Raw genomic sequence first — 19231 nt, 5'->3', positions numbered from 1 at the left:
AGGTGAATGCCCACTTGGCGTGAGATTCAACATAATTGGCGACTGTAAGGACACTGAGCGACCTGGATTAACCTACGTCAACTCGGATTTAACACCACACCAACTGTTAGAACTTTGTCAACTTCTAGAACACTACGCCAAATGGGTTAAACACCACGCCAACTGCTAGAACACCACAACACCTATGCTAAATTGGTTGCCCATACTCTAACGCTTTGTTTGGATAGCAACGAAGGAAGGAAAGGAAGGGGAGGGGAAAAGGAGGAAGGTAAGGGAAAAGAAAAGGAGGGGATTGTGAGCTCCATTTTCCCTCCAAATCTCTCCAAATTTGGAGGGATTATGCTCATTAAAAAGAGAGGGAAAATGGATCCCTCCCTCTCCTTCCCCTTCCTTCCTACAATCCTTTATCCAAAAAAAAGAATTTATTCCCCTCCCTTTCTCTTTTCTTCTTTTCCTTCTATTTCTTTCTATCCAAACAAAGTGTAAGTACACCGCACACCAACTGGGTTGACCCAACGCCAACAGAGTGGACACTACGCCAAGGTTAAACTGACACCAACTAAGAAGAACCTTGTTCGTAAGTAGAACCTACTCCATCTGGGTTGAATCTACGCCAACTAAGTAAGAGCTTGCATGTAGAACCTACGCCAAGTAGGTTGAATCATCTTACCCCTAATATCATCTAAACCCCTACTACAAAAAACCCCTACTAAATCTCTTAACCTCTTCTATCATCTAAACCCCTACTATACCAAAACCCCTACTAAATCTCTTAGATGATAGTAGGGCGGGTTAAAAGATTTAGTAGGGGTTTTGGTATAGTAGGGGTTTAGATGATAGTAGGGGTTGTATGATAGTAGTAAAGTTTTGGTATAGTAGGGGTTAATATGATAATAGAGTTTTGATATAGTAGGGGTTAAGAGATTTAGTAGGGGTGTATATGATATTAGGGTTTATAGGATAGTAGGGGTTGAGAGATTTAGTAGGGGTTTAGATGATAGTAGGGGTTAAGAGATTTAGTAGGGGTTAAGATGATAGTAGAGGTGTAGGATAGTAGGGGTTGAGAGATTTAGTAGGGGTTAAGATGATTTGTAGGATAGTAGGGGTTAAGAGATTTAGTAGGGGTTAAGATGATTTGTAGGATAGTATGGGTTAAGAGATTTAGTAGGGGTTTTGGTATAGTAGGGGGTTGTAGGATAGTAGGGCTAAGAAATTTAGTAGGGGTTTGATATAGTAGGGGGTTAGATGATAGTAGGGGTTGTAGGATAGCAGTAGGCACTAGTAGAAAAGTGGTAATTGGCACAGAGCCATGGCCATCGGTTTTAGAAAACCGGTGGGGAAGAAAAGGGGAAAAATGGGCGCAATTTTGAGGGAAGAGTATTGCCACCGGTTCGGTTCGAACCGGTAGGAAAATATTTATCCCACCGGTTCTAAACCGGTGTCTTAGTACAAAAAAAAAAAAATACACCGCGCTCATATGAATAGGCCAAAACCCTAGCCTCTCATGCATCTATCGCCTTCCTCCTCCTCCTCTCTTCTCTCTCCTTTGCTTCTCTCTCCTCAACTAGTTAGATCTCTCTGCTTCTCTCTCATCACTACTAGAAAACAGCTTAATTCCGACGGAAAAATTCCATCGGAAACACCCTGTTTTTCCGACGGAATTCCGTCGGAACGTGTCGTCGGAATATTGCTCGTCGGAAAATCGACCTTTTCCGACGGAAATTCCGTTGGAAATACTTTTCCGACGAAAATTCCGACGGATTTCAAACGTCGGAAGAGGTTTTTCTGGTATCAAAAAGTCCCTCGGAAATTTCCGACGGAAAATGATTCCGTCGGAAATTCCCGACGAAAATTCCGTCATAAAATCCTTTTGAAAACAAAAAAAAGGGGGCACCACCCCATACCAATATACCACCACCAGCCCCCACAGCTAATTCCGTAACCACCCCAGCCCACACCAGCCCCTTAACCAGCCCACACCAGCCCAACCACGAACAACACCAACACCACCAGCAACCACCCTATACCACCAGCCCAACCACGGACCCTAACCAACCACCAGAACCCTTACCCACCTAACCCTAACCGACCCAAATACAGATCTACCACCCCAATGAACCCAGATCTACAACCTTAATTAACCCTAACAAATTCGGCTGAACCATAGCCAACCACCCTACCATCCACCACTGCCGCCGTTAAAACCCAAAACACCACCATCACAATCCCAAAATTAAGAAAAAAAATCCAAACCCAACCCCTTCAATTCGAACTCCAACAGCCACCACAACATATATATTTAAAAAAATCTGATAAAACAACAAAAAAAAAATCAAAAAAGATACACATACCTTAATTCGGCTACACAAAACCTTAAATTTGGGTTTACAAGGCCAAATTCGACCATGAAAACTCTAGATCTAGAGTTTTCGTGGTCGAATTTGACCCGAAAACCTTTATTTTCATCATGAGGCGGAGAGAGAAAGGACGAAAAGGAGGAAATTGTAGTTGATTTTCGGTGTCGATGTTGGTGTTGTCCGTGGTTGTAAAGCGCCGATGAGGGGAAAAAAGAGGGCGGTGGTGGTGGGAGGTAAAAAGGGGAAAAAGACGAAGAGGAGAAAGCAAGGGGAAGGAGAACGAAGAGTAGAGGAGAGAGGAGAAAGTAGAGAACATAGAGGAAAGAGGAGGAGGAAAGAGAAGATGAGGGAGAAGGAAGACAGGCGCAAAAGAGGAGAGAGAAGGTGGAAAAAGAAAAAGGGGAGGCGGAAGAAATGGGTAGGTTTTTATGGTTTTTTAAAAGGGGTATTTTTTTAATTATATTCCGACGGAATAAAGTTCCGACGGATTTTTATTCCGTCGGAAATGGTTCTTTCCGACGGATTTTCCGTCGGAAAATTACATATATTCCGACAGATTTATTTTCCGTCGGAAATTTCCGACGGAATTATTTAATTCGTCGGAAATTTCCGACGGAATAAAAATCCATCGAAAATTTCATTTTTTCCGACGGAATAATGGGTCCGTCGGAAGCAGTCCGTCGCTATTTCCATGTTTTCTTGTAGTGCATTATCAACAACCATCATCGCCGCCGCCCTTCTCTCATCTATCTTTCATCTGCTTCTCTCTCGTTCTCTCATTAGGGCTCAGTTGCAAAATCGAAAATCTCCCCTAGAAACATAAAACTCCGGCGAAAGCTCAACAATGGCTGACGGAGGTGACATGGAAATCTCTCTTGGCGAATTCCCTATCACACGCCTCGAAATCATCGAAGAATCCAGCGCCGAACGCTTCTCATCGTACATTATCTCTCCTCCATCTTTACAATAGCTTAATTTGACCTAATTTTTCTGTAATTTTTGTTGATTTTGATTTGAATGTGGAATATTTTCAGCGACATCGAATACGAAGAGAAAACGGTGAACTTGATTCGGACATCGCTTGGGCGTTGGAGAGAGATGCGAAGAAGCAGAAGAAGACGAAGGAATCATCAGCGCCCTCCACATTGCTAGGGGTGATTGAGAATTTGAGATTGGCTCATCGATCAAGAGCTCTCTGTTATCATTGATCTAATTAACACTGTAAGCTCCTTTTTCTACAAATTACACTGATCTTATTTAATTATTTACCTTTTTTTTTCTGGTTGTTATGTTGTATAATCATGCCTAGAAGTAGTGTATGTGTTTATATATATATATATATATATATATATATATATATATATATATATATATATATATATATATATATATATATATAGCTTTGGTACCATTAATTATTGTTGCGTTTTGTGGTGGTTTTCAAGTATTAATTGCACTCTAATGTTCACGAATTTGCTGCTCTAATTGATGTAGTTGTTCAGTGGGTTTACAGCCTCATTTGGTCTTGATTTAGTTTTTTTTTGTGCCTAATATGGTATAGCATCATGTTAGATATATCTCTAAGTTAAAATATCATGTTTTGGGTAAGTTTCGATATGATTATGAGCCTAGCTAAACCTAAGCAAAAGTGCTGCTGTCAGGTTAATTAGTGAACTGTGTGAATTGAATGGTTTTAACTGATTTATTTCATAATTTTTATGCCTAATCTTGTGCCTATCATGACCTATTATGTTTTTAGAGTATGTATGTTAATGGGTTAAGGTTGATTATGGATTTAAGGTTGGTTGTAAGCAATTTTGTTATGCAATATGCTGCTGTAATCTTACTAGGGGCTGCTTTTTAGCATTTTAAAGACATGAATTTAAGCCATAATTCTAATCACTAGGTGTTCACAACCAATAATTTGGTTTTACTTGTTTGTTTGCTTGGACAGCCAGGTTGGTTCTTGCTTTGGGGGCTAAACCAAAGCTCGACATGGTACCAAGGGATGTAGAATATGCTCTGCCATTTTCCACTTTTGAGGATGCATGTGTAAGTATTTGAGGTATTAAATTTATTGCTTTATTTTTTAGGTGTTCGTACGAATTATCCAGATTATTACATTTCAGTTCTTATCTGTCTTCTTTCTGATATGCGTTCCTATCTCTTAATAAGGGCTTATGATACTAGTTATGTTATTTTCTTCTAAATGGTTCAGGTTCCTCGGGCATCTGCTAGTGCTGTGGCTTTTTCAATGGGGTTGTTCAGTGAGAGAGGAAGCCTTGGGCCAGGAAAACATCGGGCTTTTCCTGTTAGCACCGAAAGTCGTGCAAGTGACTTATTGCTGAGGTTCTTTGATACCTGCCAAAGCTATAAGGTGGGCGTTTGAAGCATAATTGATTGGTTGTTATGTATAAATTCTTTCTTTGGAAGATGTTATTTTGTGTTGAACATACATGGATTATTTTTTTAGTAATCTCATATAAGGAATTCCTCAGTATGTTGTTCCTGAAATTGGTTTGATTTCCTTGTCTTAGCATGTTACTTAAATAATTGTCCATGTCACCTAATGATTTAGCATGATAACCATCTTGAATATACTAAATATGCAAAACTTGTAAATAGAAGCCATATTTTATTTGTTTTATAATCTGCATAAGTTTGTTTGTTTCTTGAGGTTGGGTTGTCTCACAAGGTTCTCTATGGAATGCATGTATGTTTTTCTTGTGCTGGTAAATTTTTCACAAAGTATATTTTCAATTCTAATATGTTGCTCTTATAAAGTTCCTATAACACTCATATTGATGGTACTAGGCCTGTGGGCATTTTAAAATCATGTAATATGATCACTTCTGGTTTGTGTGCTTAAAGTTGTGCGTTTTCACCTTGCTCCACTTTCTTTCTCTCTACATGCTGTAGAACTACAGGAAAAATGAGGAGACTGCTATTGAGAAGATAAAGGAGCTTAGTTTTGATGAGATCACTCATGCCTTAATCGGACGCTATGGGTTGAATTTCACCAGACAAGATATATCTTCTCTCTGGTTTTAATGCAAGCAAGTGTGTGTTCATGTGAAATCATAATTTATTAGATGTATAGTATATATTTCTTCTTCTTCTTCTTCTTCTTCTTCTTCTTCTTCTTCTTCTTCTTCTTCTTCTTTTTCTTCTTCTTTTTCTTTTTCTTCTTCTTTTTTTTTTCTTTACTTTTTCTTTTTTTTTTCTCTATTTGTGTGATAACTTGCTTTTGTTATGGCAAGAAGCATCATTGCTAGACATAACTAATCAAGGTTGTGGTCTTTTTAATCCGACTAAAGTACATGGACTTGTAGTTCTCCCTTTGTTGCATTCATCCTTATATTTTTTCATTTTATATGGTTGTTTTCTTATGAATGATGCATTGAATATTAGAACTATAAGTGGCATTAGATGCAGGTGGCCTGGCAAGGCTGCAGCTGTTGCTGCCCTACCGAGGCTGCTGCTGCAGGTGGCCTAGCAAGGAACTTTGATCCTCTTGTATTAAAAAATTGTCTTATTCTATTTGTTAAGATTCGCATTTTTAAATTATATAAGCTTCATTAACTAATCTCAATTTCTATTGCTTTCTTGATTTGCAGGTTCCAGAATTTCATCTAAGAAGTTCAATTTGTATTACTAAGATATGGGGCTGCTTCTATGCTGGTGTTCTACTTCTGTGCTGCTTCTTATGTGTTGCTGTTTTGCACTTCTGCTACTGTGTAGCTGCATATGTTTGTAACCTTGTAATTTATTTTAATTTTTTAGACAAAAATTGTAATGTTACAGTATTTTTTTTTATGAAAATATGTAAGTTTATATATATATGTTAGTGTTTATTTATCAATTTAAGTGAAAAAAATGCAAAAAAAAAAAAAAAAAAATTAGCCATTATTGGCACCGGTTTTGAATAGGAACTGGTGGCAATAACCCCTTTAAAAAAAACCCGGGAATGGTTATTGCCACCGGTTGGTGGCAATACTTGTTTTTGCCACCGGTTTTTGTTGGCGAAAAAGTCTAGGGACCCTAGGGGATACATCTTAGGGTCATATAATGACGCTTGGAACCATATATGACCATTATATGTTGTCAAAAATGTCCGTGGTAAGCTTGAGTTCATGAAATTGGGGCAAGTTTGAAACGGGTAAATTGATTGTTTTAAGGCATATTGGATGGTTACATGCACTGATCCAATTGGACCACAAGGTATTAGGCACCATGGTAAATATCTCAGCAATTTTTATTTCCGGGTAAAAAAAGGTCAAATAATTCCAAAATTGAAGGGGCTATCCACGCTTTTTGAGGAATTTTTGATGTTATGGGGCCCGGTGGTGAAAAGTCTAAAGACCTTAGGATACATCTTACGGTCATATAATGGCGTTTGGAACCATATATGACCACTGTATGTTGTCAAAAATGTCCGTGATAGATTTGAGTTCACGAAATCAATACAAGTTTGGAACGGATAAATTGACCTTTTTAAGGCATATTGGATGGTTCCACCCACCCAATTTGACTCCCGGAGGATATTAAGCAACATGGTAAAAATCTTGGCAATTTTTATTTCCGGGCGAAAAAAGGTAAAAAAGTTCCAAATTTGAAGGTTATTATCCACGCTTTTTGAGGAATTTTTGATGTTACGGGGCCCGGTGGCAAAAAGTCTGGAGACCCTAGGGAATATATTTTAGGGTCATATAATGACGTTTGGAACCATATATGACCATTATATGTTGTCAAAAATGTCCGTGGTAGGCTTGAGTTCACGAAATCGGTGCAAATTTGAAATAGGTAAATTGACTGTTTTAAGGCATATTGGATGGTTCTACTCACCCAATTGGACTCCTGAAGGGTATTAGGCACCTTGATAAACATCTCGACAATTTTTATTTCCGGGCGAAAATAGGTCAAAAGTTTCCAAAATTAAAGGCTATTACTTGTGCTGGATACATTGGATCGCACAGACATGCCAAGTATAGCCAGTAGCGGATCCAGGATTGTGGGAATGAGGGTACGAAATTTGGCTTGTGAACAAAAATACAAAACTTGACAAACTAAAATATCATATCTATTGTTTATTTTCATCATCTAATTACATCGAATACATCCCTTACTCCGTATGTGTTCTCCATAATTAGTCCAAACAAATAAAACTAATAAAAAGTACGGAGTAGTATAATTAAAGGCCATATCTATCTATCTATAACTTTATACTAAAGGTGAAACCAGGAATGACACATGTCATCTCCTGGTTGAAAATTTTACCTCCAAAACCCTTTTTTTTTTTTTTTTTTTTGCCAAAGCTTCTTAAAGAAGTTTTAATTCAAACTATACAATTATACTTCACTTCCTATTTGATAAGTATATTCCATTACTACACATTCAACAAATATACTACTTTTTATACAATATTATGCAATAAAAGTTTTCTATATATCTATAACTTTGTGATGTAGTCCATAATTATTTTATTAGTCACGCATACATTATTCCCTCTGTTTTCTTTCGTGTGATAAATTTTTTTAATTTTTTTTTTTTTGTAATTACAGAATTTTCTTCCTATTTTGTAATTAGGTATAATTTTTTATAATTAAATAATAGTGTTAAAATAATGATAAGTATTAAGTATTAAAAATTACCGTGCATGGCACGGGACTTAACCTAGTTTTTACACTATTAAAAGACTTCTAGACGAATTTTTATTTTAACAAGTCAACGATTGTATGTAAAAATAAACTAAAAATATACTTGTAGTAATTTAAAGTGTAACTAATTATACTTACTTTAATTCCTTGTCACAATCTAATATATGAATATTCGAATTGAGGCATACTATATTACTATCTATTAATTATCAAAAGTAATTCAAATATGTAAGTTTTATTCAAAGGAAAAAAATAAAATAAAAAACATATATATTGATGAACATACTACATTTAGAAGTTATAATGCGGAAACTCTTTCAATAAGAAATCATTAGACAATCCTAGAATATTAACAATATATCTTAAGTAAGATATATCTTAAGTAAGATATTATATAAAATAATTGATATTTAATAGTATAGTAGTGTTATAGACTTATAGCAGTATAAACTATATAAGTAGTGAAGCAGGCATAATGAAAAAAGTACTACAGGTATGATATATAGTTAGTACAAAAAGTTTTTCATAAAAAAATAATTTAAGTGTTTTGGATAAAAACAAATAAAAAAAGGAAAGGAAAAAAGAAATAAGAAAAAGGAAAAAAAAAGTCTAGCAAAACAAATTCTTCGTGTATTTGGTAAAGTAAAAAAAAAAAAAAAAGAGAACAGTTGTTTTAGTAGGCGGTCGCTTTTCATTTCATATAATCTACAAAACCAACACGTCAGTCTGTCAGACGCTCAGACCTGTTGTCAGCGTGGTAGTTTGTATGACAATACTTAAGAGACCGCCTATTACAAAAGCAGGTCTCTTTTCTCAACAGTTTTTTTTTTCTTTTTTTTTTTTTTTTTTTTTGAGAATGGGGGTACAACTGTAACTCTATGTACCCCCCTGGATCCGCCACTGAGTATAGCATAGGCCTCTGTTAATAACTTCTTTATCTTTCCCAGCTCAAATATCCTTATTTTTTATTACTATTATTAGTTACTGTTTATAACTTGTGTAATCTCTTGATTTACTCATTTAAATTTTAAATTGATAGTTAAAGATATCTGTAATTCTAAGCTAATGTACCTAATAATTAAAACCCTCAAATGTGTATATATAGTCGTATTCTATTGCTTACTCATGTATGAGTACTATATATACTCATAGAGTCGCATCAATATAATCAAGTTAAGCTTTCTCATAGCTTAATTAATTCAAGATTGACCAGGCCAGACAAAAGGCAAGGACGTATACAGTTTGCCACAAACATGGCACTATTGCACGGACATGCCTAGCCACGATCTTCTAGACTTGATCAATTTTGCTCACTTCTACGTCCATGAAACCCAAGTAGTGCTAACGTTCAGAAATATAATCCACCTGAACATGCGACTTCAATTCTAGCCTTTCTAGGCTATAATTGCAACACCGTTGGTTTTGCCTCTCATCGAGTACTAAACGGCTAAACCAAAGTTCGACATCTTAATGCCGCCATGTTTGTCTTGAACCTAGCTCACACATCCTCACAAAAAATACAAAAAACCTTACTAGGATTGAAGTACATTTTATTTAGACTCGATTATATATTGATTTTAAATACATAGCTCTCCAAAAATACGTACATACAAAGATCTTACGTAAATATGTTGTTTTTTCATCTACACATATACTTTAGTCTCATACTTTCCTATAGGGTGATAATTAATACTTCGTATAAGATATAAGGGATTGAGTCTTCAAATTGTAGCGGTAAATATATTGTTTTTTCATCTACACATATACTTTAGTCTCATACTCTCCTATAGGGTGATAATTAATACTTCGTGTAAGATATAGGGGATTGAGTCTTCAAATTGTAGCGGTAATAATGGTTCTATAATTAGTTCTATATAGATGGTTTTAAAATTCTTATTAATGGTTCTATAATTAGTTCTATATAGATGGTTTTAAAATTCTTATTGATAAGTTTGTGTGAGATAATCTGACTCAATTAAGTATGTACACTGGAATGTTATATAACAATTATCTTCTTAAGTTTTCTATCCACTTAGCATATACAATGACACAATTCTTGTGTCAAAAAAAATGACACAATTCTAAAAAATAACGAATTTAGACGTCAACATTTAATAGCTAAATTAAAGTTGAAAATGCCGACTATTATTGACATCAACAAAAGTACATATTTTAATTCGAAAAAAGAAGAATATTTTGTTAACCATTCTAAGTCAAGATAGTTTATTATGCGTTTATAGGATATGATTTTGTTCATAATTCGTTAATATACTATTCCTGGGCACTTCTTATCCTGACATGTATTCATGGTGAGGTATGACATTCAAACTGTTTATGAGATGATTTTTTTTTTTTTATTTATTTTTTTTCTAAATTTGGTGACGTTATTACTTATTAAATTAATGATATTAGGTTTCAAAAAACAAAAGTAATGATATTATTATAGATTAATAGTGTATACAGTCACATTGCAATTTCATATAAATCCATCTTCACTGATCATGCACAACTAACGACCGTAACCTGACGCATGATATCACATATGCTTATATATGCATGCATGTAAATCAATACGATCCGAATTGGATTATAACGACCCAAATAATACGTTTGTTACGAGTTGTTGGTTTAAGTAATATGATCTATGTCTAATAAATACATATAAAAATTGTAGCATATATAGTGGTTAGTATTGTTATTTTTGAGTTAGAGATCAAACCTCCCCCCAACTATTTATTGGATGAGGTACTTTGATATTGTGCAAATAATAAGTTTGTTGTATTGTCGGGTCCGTATTGTCGGGTCCCAAAGTAATAGGATCGTATTGAGATTATTTGGTGATGATAATTATGGGTTGTTTTAGATGGGATCCGACAACCCAAATTTGAGATCCGTGAATATCCTATTGTCCAGCTAACCACCTACATATGAAGTAAAAATTAGCTAACTCCGGTGTGGATCCGGGCCGGGGATAACCACTCTGATGACAAAGTCATAAAGTATTTAAAAAGAAGAAGAGATGATATCAAGAGAGGTTAAGAGAGAGGAAGAAATAGAGAGAAAGAGAGAGTAATGAATGCTACCCTTTAATGTGGGTTAAACCTACCTATTTATAGTAAACTCAACTGCCTGGTGGCTGCATGCCATGCAAGTAATATTCGTGCCAAGTGTTGGCAGATTGATGCCACGTGTTGCTTGATGACCAGCCTTGATCTATGCCGTTATGAGGATATGCCAATATAGACAAAATAACATTTATATTCACACCCGGTCAATCTGCAAAAGGGTTGATATCGACATACATTTTGGTATCTTCGCTAGTTGACAAATTATCAACAATCTAAAAATCTTGTTATTTTCAACAACTTTATCCACTAGACCACCACCATGTGTCCGATTAAAATCCTTATTTTATATGTGACATCTTGTAATTGCAAGTTTGCAACTTATGCGTAACAAAAAATATACTCTAGTTAGCCTTTGTATTAGGTTAAGATGTCGAGAGAATGAGAAGAAGACCTTCTGTGTAATGGCCCAATGGTCGCCTTGCATCCTTGGGTTGTGAGGCCCGAGCCTGACTGTAAACAAATCCCCTTCCCTTACCACCTCTAAGTTTTGCTAATCAGTTGTTTTGGGTAGTGATAGGAGCTTTTGGCTGGAGGTCTAGTTAACTTTACCAGAAAAACATCTTAAATATCAAATGCTTAAGATAGAGAGTGGGAGAGAGAGAGAGCGCATTGAATGGTTTGTAACGTTGATTCATTTATCTTGGTGACCGTAAGGCGGGTTTTGCATGATTTTAATTCATTAACTAGTGTGTGACCTATGTTTTATACCAGGTGATACTTTGAATAATTTCATTTTTATATTGCATACTTTTAAAGACTAATAATTTTTTAAAATTTAACGTGGGTAAATTATAATACAATGACAATAATAATTTATTCTACATTCTAATACATATATGTATTTATATATAAATTTAGATTAATAGAGCATGAATTAATTATAGCTAAGATGGTAATACATGTAGTTTCCATTCAATGAGGTTAATTTTATGAATGCCTTTTAATATTGTTTAGATTGTCTTCTTTGTTGTTAATTGGTGGGAAGTATTACAAAATAGTCGACTAACATACTCTTATTCCATTTCATTTAGAACACTTGGACAAATGTCACAGCAAAGGCCCAAACTGGATTATGGTTGCTAAGCGGGCTGATTTGCGGCATTGCATGGGCCACTAATGTACCATCAGGGCCCAACCGAAGGACGAAGGTTAATAGTTTAAGGTCAATTGTGGGCTTCGACTCTCATACAAAAAAAAAAAAAAAAAAAAAAAATACAGACGCAGAGAAAGAAAAGTGAGTTGATGTATATTGAAAATTTGTGTATGATACAAGAAGGCCCCTTATTCAAACCGTTCTTACGATCCGGTTGTAGCCATATGCGTTTCGGGCATGGACAAAATTAAGTCATCCTAGTTATGGAGTATATATATGTAATATGTTACACCTCCATTTCTTGCTTTTTTCTATCTTATGAATTCTTACCAAACTTATCATCTTTTCAAAGACAAAAAAACACGCACGTACATGCAAAAGATTGTTTTGTTTTTTGGGCCTGAGTTTGAGTCTCAGTGGCAAGCTGGGCCTGGTGTGTCGTCCATCTCTATTTCAAATCCCTCAGCAGCAAGCCATTTCTCCTTGTACACATACCATTTTGCACACAACAAGAACAGTATAAAGTTCACCAAACTTATTATGGCCAACAACCAGTAGAAGTTGTACAGCCGCCCTTCGTTGAGGTTGTCCGCTAACCATGGCGTACTGTGGGCAGTTACTGAGTTCACTAGTGTTACGACGACTGTGCTTAAGAAAAACCCTAGGGCAAGTGTGCTTAAAAACAACCCTGTGCTAATAGTCTTCATTCCCTTTGGACATTCTCTTAGGAAAAAATCAAGTTGTCCTGCATATATCATAGCTTCTCCAGCACCAGTTAATATAAATTGTGGAATTAGCCAGAATACTGATATTGGTACAATCGCATTTGCATCATGCTCTAGTCCATGGGACTTGGCCACGTGCAACCTTTTGATCTCAGTGAGAGCAGCCACCCCCATTGCGATTGTGGCAAAGAATAGTCCAACACCAACACGGCGAAGTGGTGAGAGGCCTTGTGGGTTTTTGAACAACCGAGCTGCAATGGGAGCCACAAGACGGTCATAAATAGGGACTGTAAGGAGAATACTAGCAATGAGGAAGGCCGTCATTGAGGCTGGTGGGATTTGGAATTTAGAACCAATGTGACGGTCCATAGTCACGGCTTGTGACACGGAGAATGTTGTCATTTGAGCATGAACAGTCCAAAACTCTATAGTTGTAGCCCAAATTGGAAGCATTCTTACGATCATTTTCACCTCTTCTACATCGGTCAGTGTCATTAAGTCCCATTTGCTTACGGTTGCCAAGTCTTCGCCCATTTCGGCGGTCTTTATGGCAGCCCTGTCCAAAAACCTATATTGATCAACAAATAATTAACGTTAGTTTCTTCAATTATTATTGTATATATATCCATATATTAATAGATGTCTAGGTCAATCCGTCAAAGACACGAAAACCATAAAATTAAATAGCAAAAAAAAAGTCTTACAAGTTGGAACAATAATAGATGATAGTCTATGAATTAGGGATAGGTCGATCATGCAAGTTGGGGAATAGTAGATTAGTAGATAGTACTGTTATAACATTGGCATACCAAATCATATGCAGCAGAAAATTCAACGAATTAGATTATAATTAGGTAAACAAGATTATTAAAATCAATCTAATTGCCGTAAGTAGAAAAATAAAATTGCTGGGATCATCTATAGTGTTGGTTACTTGAGGGACAAATATTTTGAAAAAAGGGGATCCAATGAATCTAGCTTCGTAAAGACTAAATTATTATTATCATTTATTATTTATTATAATTATTAGAGACATTTTACGAAAATCAAAAGTGTAGATTCCAATCAAGTGAAGAAATGAATATTCAAAGAGTTTGAGAGTGGGCGGTGTGTACGCTAGCATAGAGCACAGCTAATAGAAAAATGTGACACTCTCTGTTTCCTGTATTCATCTGTTTGTTTATATAACTGGGGGAGGTCATTTCTCGGATTGACTTTCAATAAAACAACCAACCCGGCCTTCTCTCATCTTTTTTAAACAACCAAGCCACTGTATTTACGTGCTTGCTCGTGACTGACACATTATTCCAAATTCAACACCTTCCTCACTAATAATACTCTAGAGTTTATCATCAATGATCCGACATGTTGGTCTATTATATAATTATCCACCCTGATTAAGTCTAATAAAGTACGAGTTGGACAATCTAAATATGTGTTTTCATGCCAAATATTGAACTTAGCTTATAACTTTAACTGATTGACTAAAAATGAAGTAATCAATAGTAGTAGAAAAAGTATCAAGAATTTGAGAAAAGTACTCAGATGCATTGAATACCATAAAAATCTTCAAAAAGACAAAAGTTAAAATTGACCAACTTTATAGAATCATAGGAAAGAATCTCGGATTGTTTTATCATAATTGATGGATGTGGTGGATGGAGATATGTAAGTGGCAGCCACAAAAGTTAGAAAAGCATTGGTTTGTTGAATTTGTTGCCAAAGAATCCGATCTGAATCTTTACTAGTATGGAGAATCTTAAATTTGGTGGCTCATTTTCATAGCCAAACGTTTTTCATGAAAACATTTTCCCAAAACTTGTTTTGACATTATTAGGTTAAAAAGTTGATAAACCAGACAAATACAAAAAAAGTTAATAAACTTAATTTTCAGGTGGTCACACTTAGATTGGGATGTGCAGCTTCTTTATGTTCATAAACTTATGTGATCTCTGTTTCTTATCTTTATTATTTTATTCATGCATTCAGTCCATAAAATCACATTATGGCTCACTAATCATTACTTTTTATATATTAAAAAACAGGAAAAATTAACTTACTGAAAATAAAAATGGTTATTTTTTCTTTATGTTATGTCTAATTGTTAGAGATATTAGATATCGGAAAATATATGTGTAATATTTTCGGATATCTCATATCTCTAACACTAATACATAGTAGTTTTTCATTACCAGAACAGACAATTAATTAATTATTTATCTGGATTGTTTGTGAGTTTAGTTAAGAAACAAATTTGATATTACTAAATCATGCAATGACATTTCATGTAAACTTTGTTCATCCGTATTGTGTGTATTCTTGAAACTAAAAAACTTGCCCAACTAAAATGATTGAAGTTACTTAATTAGTCCGGCCAGATAAGATCTAACAAATTAAGGGACTATCATTCACTTAACATGATATACCTAGTGGCTGATGAGATGATGTTAATGTTTTAATACTCTTCTTAGCAAAACAAATACATAATAACATTTAGTTTGTCTCCTCAAGATAGATGAAAGTATATATAAATATATATGGTCCAGGCAATTTGTATACTATCATACTAGGATGTATGATGTATCACTACTTGCCACTTATTGCCAGCTAATCATTATCCATCCCTGATTCCCTGCCCAACCTTGGTCTATAATGTTTCTAATAACTTTATTATTTATAATAACTAGTTGTCTCTTAATACTAGTAGTTTTTCTACTATTTTCCAGATATTTGTAACAAGTTTTGTACATAGGACAAACAATCTGAAAACACAATTTAACTAATATGTGAAGTGCACCTAATCGGCAGCAGATAATTACAAAACATTCCAAAGCAGCCTAATTTTACTATATAGTATGCAACAAGAGTAAAGATGATTGATATTTAAACAATATTAAAACGAATCTAACATAATCTCGCATGACTTAATTTTCATAGCCAAAACCAAAGAAAAGTAAAAAAAAAAAGACAGGAGTATGAAAACAGACCTGAATTGCTTGCTGTGAGGAAGTTTTTGCTTAGCTTTAACACTAGTTTGTGCAACTTCATCAACGGTAAAGAGTTGAGAAGAGTCAGCAGGCAGTTCAATCTTTCTCTTTTTCCAAGCCGCGACTACAACTGCGCCTATCTGAGAGAGCGGGCTACCAGCAAGCTTCTTAAAACGGTATTGTTTAGTTCCCAAAAGGAACAGTATAAGGCAAACCACTACAGCACAAGCGCAAATTCCATAACCCCACTGCCTTCCCAAATTATCTTCAATGTAGACCAACACTGTGACTGCTGCTAGTGACCCTATGCTTACAATAAAATAGAACCAATTAAAGAATGTCGTCATCATACTTCTTTCATCCTTGTCCTTGTCATCGAATTGATCTGATCCGAACCCTGATACACTCGATTTTAGACCGCCTGTCCCTAAAGCTGTCAAGTAGAGTGCTAGGTGGAGAACACCAAGCTGCGTCCCGTTGGCTTTAATACACGTCGAGGAGTTCTCCGGGCATGGGGGTGGACGCAAATTCGGAATTATAGTTGATATGGTTAATATTGTCACACCCTACACAATCAACATATACATATTTTCAGTTTCATGTTATATGTTTTGTATATCCAATCAAATATAGAAACAAATCATACAAAATGTTTTAATTAGCGTTATGATCAAAAGTTATGTAATTTTAATTTTCATTGTTTACGTTTACAGTTTTTTTTTATCTGGTTGGTATTAGTCAATTGAATTATCCCATGCATGATTAATTTATTTTATATGTATAATATTATTACTAAAATCATCATCACTATGATTGAATAGTAAATTGCACTTTTCAATTAAGGGTCGATTCAATATGTTACATTCCTGAGCTTTTTAAATGGCAACTCTTTCATGATCCATGTTAGTAGATTCAATTCATAGTATTAGGAAAGGGGAATCCATTTAGAGTGTATTTTATTCACCTGATTTCAGCTTGTTAACCTTATCTATATTTGTAAAGTTTACAAAACTTATTAAAATTAGTTAGAACATATTTTAGTTGTATGTAATTTGAACTTGGGCTAACTTATTATAAATTATTTTCAATTGAATAAAAAAGGCCCTAAACCTATCCCGGCCCATGGAGAAAGATATGAAAAGAAGATTGTAATCTTAATTAATTACCAATGCTTGGACTGTGGCGAAGATAGCAATGGTTAAGTACCTGTTAAAACAAAAAATCCAAGAATAAAGGAATCAGAATATAAGTAAGCTAATATCAAAAAACAATTTTAGGAATAATTCATGCATCATTTTAATTAAAAAGAAAAAGAAATATTTGCATTTTTTTGAATTTTTATCATGGAGAATATCGACCACGCTTACTTAGAGTTAATGACTACATAATTTTTTTATTACAATAATTAAAATTTAATAAAAATTTAGGTGGAAGAGGGAGAAACAAACCGGCCAAGAAAGGTGTCAGCAATGAAGCCACCAAGGAGGCAGAGCATGAAGGAGGTACCAAGGAAGTTGGTGACCGTATTAGCCGAGGTAGCATTCCCTAAATGCATTACCCCAGTTAAGTATGTTACCAAGTTGAATGCAATCCCTAATGTTATCAACCTCTCACATGTCTCCACACCTGCGCCACAAAAAACAATATAATTAGATGTGCTTTCAAATAATGCGACAATTATTAAATGTGCAACTAGCGAGTTATTTCTTGAAAACAAACTAAGCGAGAAAATGAATTAAAAGGTTAAGAAATGGCGACCTAAAATCATGGCGGAAGGAATCCAACCGCCAGTCTTACTGCGATTAGCAGGAAGACCTTTGTAGTCCCAGGCATCACTAAGAGTTTTTCCAAAATCATCAGTTACGGGAAGAGCCATTATTTTCAGCTAGCGTTAGTTGTAGTTTGTTTTTTTGAGTATTTTTCTTTTGAGGTAAACTTGTGGTGAGAAGTATATAGAAAATGAAAGTAAGGTAATAGGAAAAGAGAAACAAGAGAAATGTGATTTTTTCACGTTAAAGAGGAATCCAACCCCTTTTATAGCAGTGGCTTAGGGAAGACTCTCCTAATATTGTATCCTACGTGTTGTGATTCATAATAGGACCCACTTTGTTATAGAATATACTAACTGTATTACGTGATTACATCTTACTTCGATGGTCCATTCGTTAGCATATTTTACGGCCGAGAATCAAGTGGACCTTAACAGAAATAGAGACAGAGGAGGGTTGTTATTGGGGAAGGATAATTATATTATTGCTACACCCTACATACCATGGTTTACAAGGATAGTAAAGTTAACAATACTTGTATAGCACACAAGAGATTTTGAATCAATTCTAGTAATTAAAAAAATATTTATCAACTATTATACTATAAATGGGTAATAAGACAATATCACTTTCTATCTTTTTGAATTATTTGAAATTCATCATACTTCAATCACTAATAGAAATCACAAGAATTATTAATTTATATAAATTACGTGATGAGTACCAACTCATAGTAAAAGAAAATGTGACGATTTTATTACTATAATATAAGAGAAATTAAACCTCCATTATAATCTATAATACGTTGTTTATATTTTTTTCTACTTCGATCGCATAGCATGCCATTATTGCGAAAAAACCTTAAAAGAAGGGTGAATGGGTGATGACTCATTGAAATTGCATAGCTTGTGTAGAAGAAAAATAAGAGAAAGTACAAAATAATACTCTAAACAACTCAAATTAAAAAGTGGAATGAAAAAAAATCTCCATCCCATAATATAGTGTCTATTTAATTTCATGCAGTTTTTGTTCAAATTGTATTTTTTAACAATCAGTATCCTTACATAGTAAATTAAGGAAAATGTATTTTAACTAGTTTTAGCATTTAAAAATGATTCAAAATCATTAAATAACAGTTGTTCAATTTTAAATATTGTGGTTCAAATGACTACAGTATAAATTTCATATTATTTGAAGGCTAAATTCAATATGCATGTTTTTCAAAAGTATTGTATTATTAAAGAATTTATTTGAAAGATTTTAGATTTCTCTATATTACGGTAACAATAATAATCAACAAACGGCATTTTGCAGATTCTCCAATACTTCGTACGAGTAGTGATTTACGAGTAGCAAAAATAGTTAGCTTTCCACTAGTGTTGGAAAAGTGTTTGTTACTTTTGGAAATCTCCTCCAATATTGGGTCCAATGCACCAGGAAAAGTCAGAAAAAGGCTGTTTAAAAGTAGTCATATACTCTTCCTCAAAAAAAAAAAAAAAAAAAAAAAATGTATTG

At 34.5% G+C, this 19231-nt stretch overlaps 1 protein-coding gene across 1 annotated transcript; it reads right to left on the bottom strand.

Annotated features, from left to right (window-relative positions):
• Positions 1-12367: 12367 nt before the first annotated feature.
• LOC145597388 (protein NRT1/ PTR FAMILY 6.3-like) lies at positions 12368-18002 on the bottom strand. Its single transcript, XM_081653542.1, has 5 exons — positions 17706-18002; positions 17396-17573; positions 17114-17153; positions 15948-16513; positions 12368-13528 (listed from the first exon to the last, which is right to left on the bottom strand). The coding sequence occupies exons 1-5, from the start codon at positions 17821-17823 to the stop codon at positions 12649-12651; spliced, it is 1782 nt and encodes a 593-aa protein (XP_081509668.1). The 5' UTR covers positions 17824-18002; the 3' UTR covers positions 12368-12648.
• Positions 18003-19231: the final 1229 nt, after the last annotated feature.

This window comes from Chenopodium album, chromosome 20, assembly GCF_948465745.1.
Source record: "Chenopodium album chromosome 20, dcCheAlbu1.1, whole genome shotgun sequence".
Classification (NCBI taxonomy): domain Eukaryota; kingdom Viridiplantae; phylum Streptophyta; class Magnoliopsida; order Caryophyllales; family Amaranthaceae; genus Chenopodium; species Chenopodium album.
This window is presented reverse-complemented; position numbering and strand designations above follow the sequence as displayed.

Coding starts and splice junctions, on each gene's coding strand:
- LOC145597388 (XM_081653542.1), bottom strand. CDS start 17,823: ATGGCTCTTCCCGTAACTGATGATTTTGGAAAAACTCTTAGTGATGCC. Junction 17,574..17,705: donor TCCTTCCGCCATGATTTTAG/GTCGCCATTTCT, acceptor TTTGTGGCGCAG/GTGTGGAGACATGTGAGAGG. Junction 16,514..17,113: donor TCGCCACAGTCCAAGCATTG/GTAATTAATTAA, acceptor TTGATTGTGTAG/GGTGTGACAATATTAACCAT.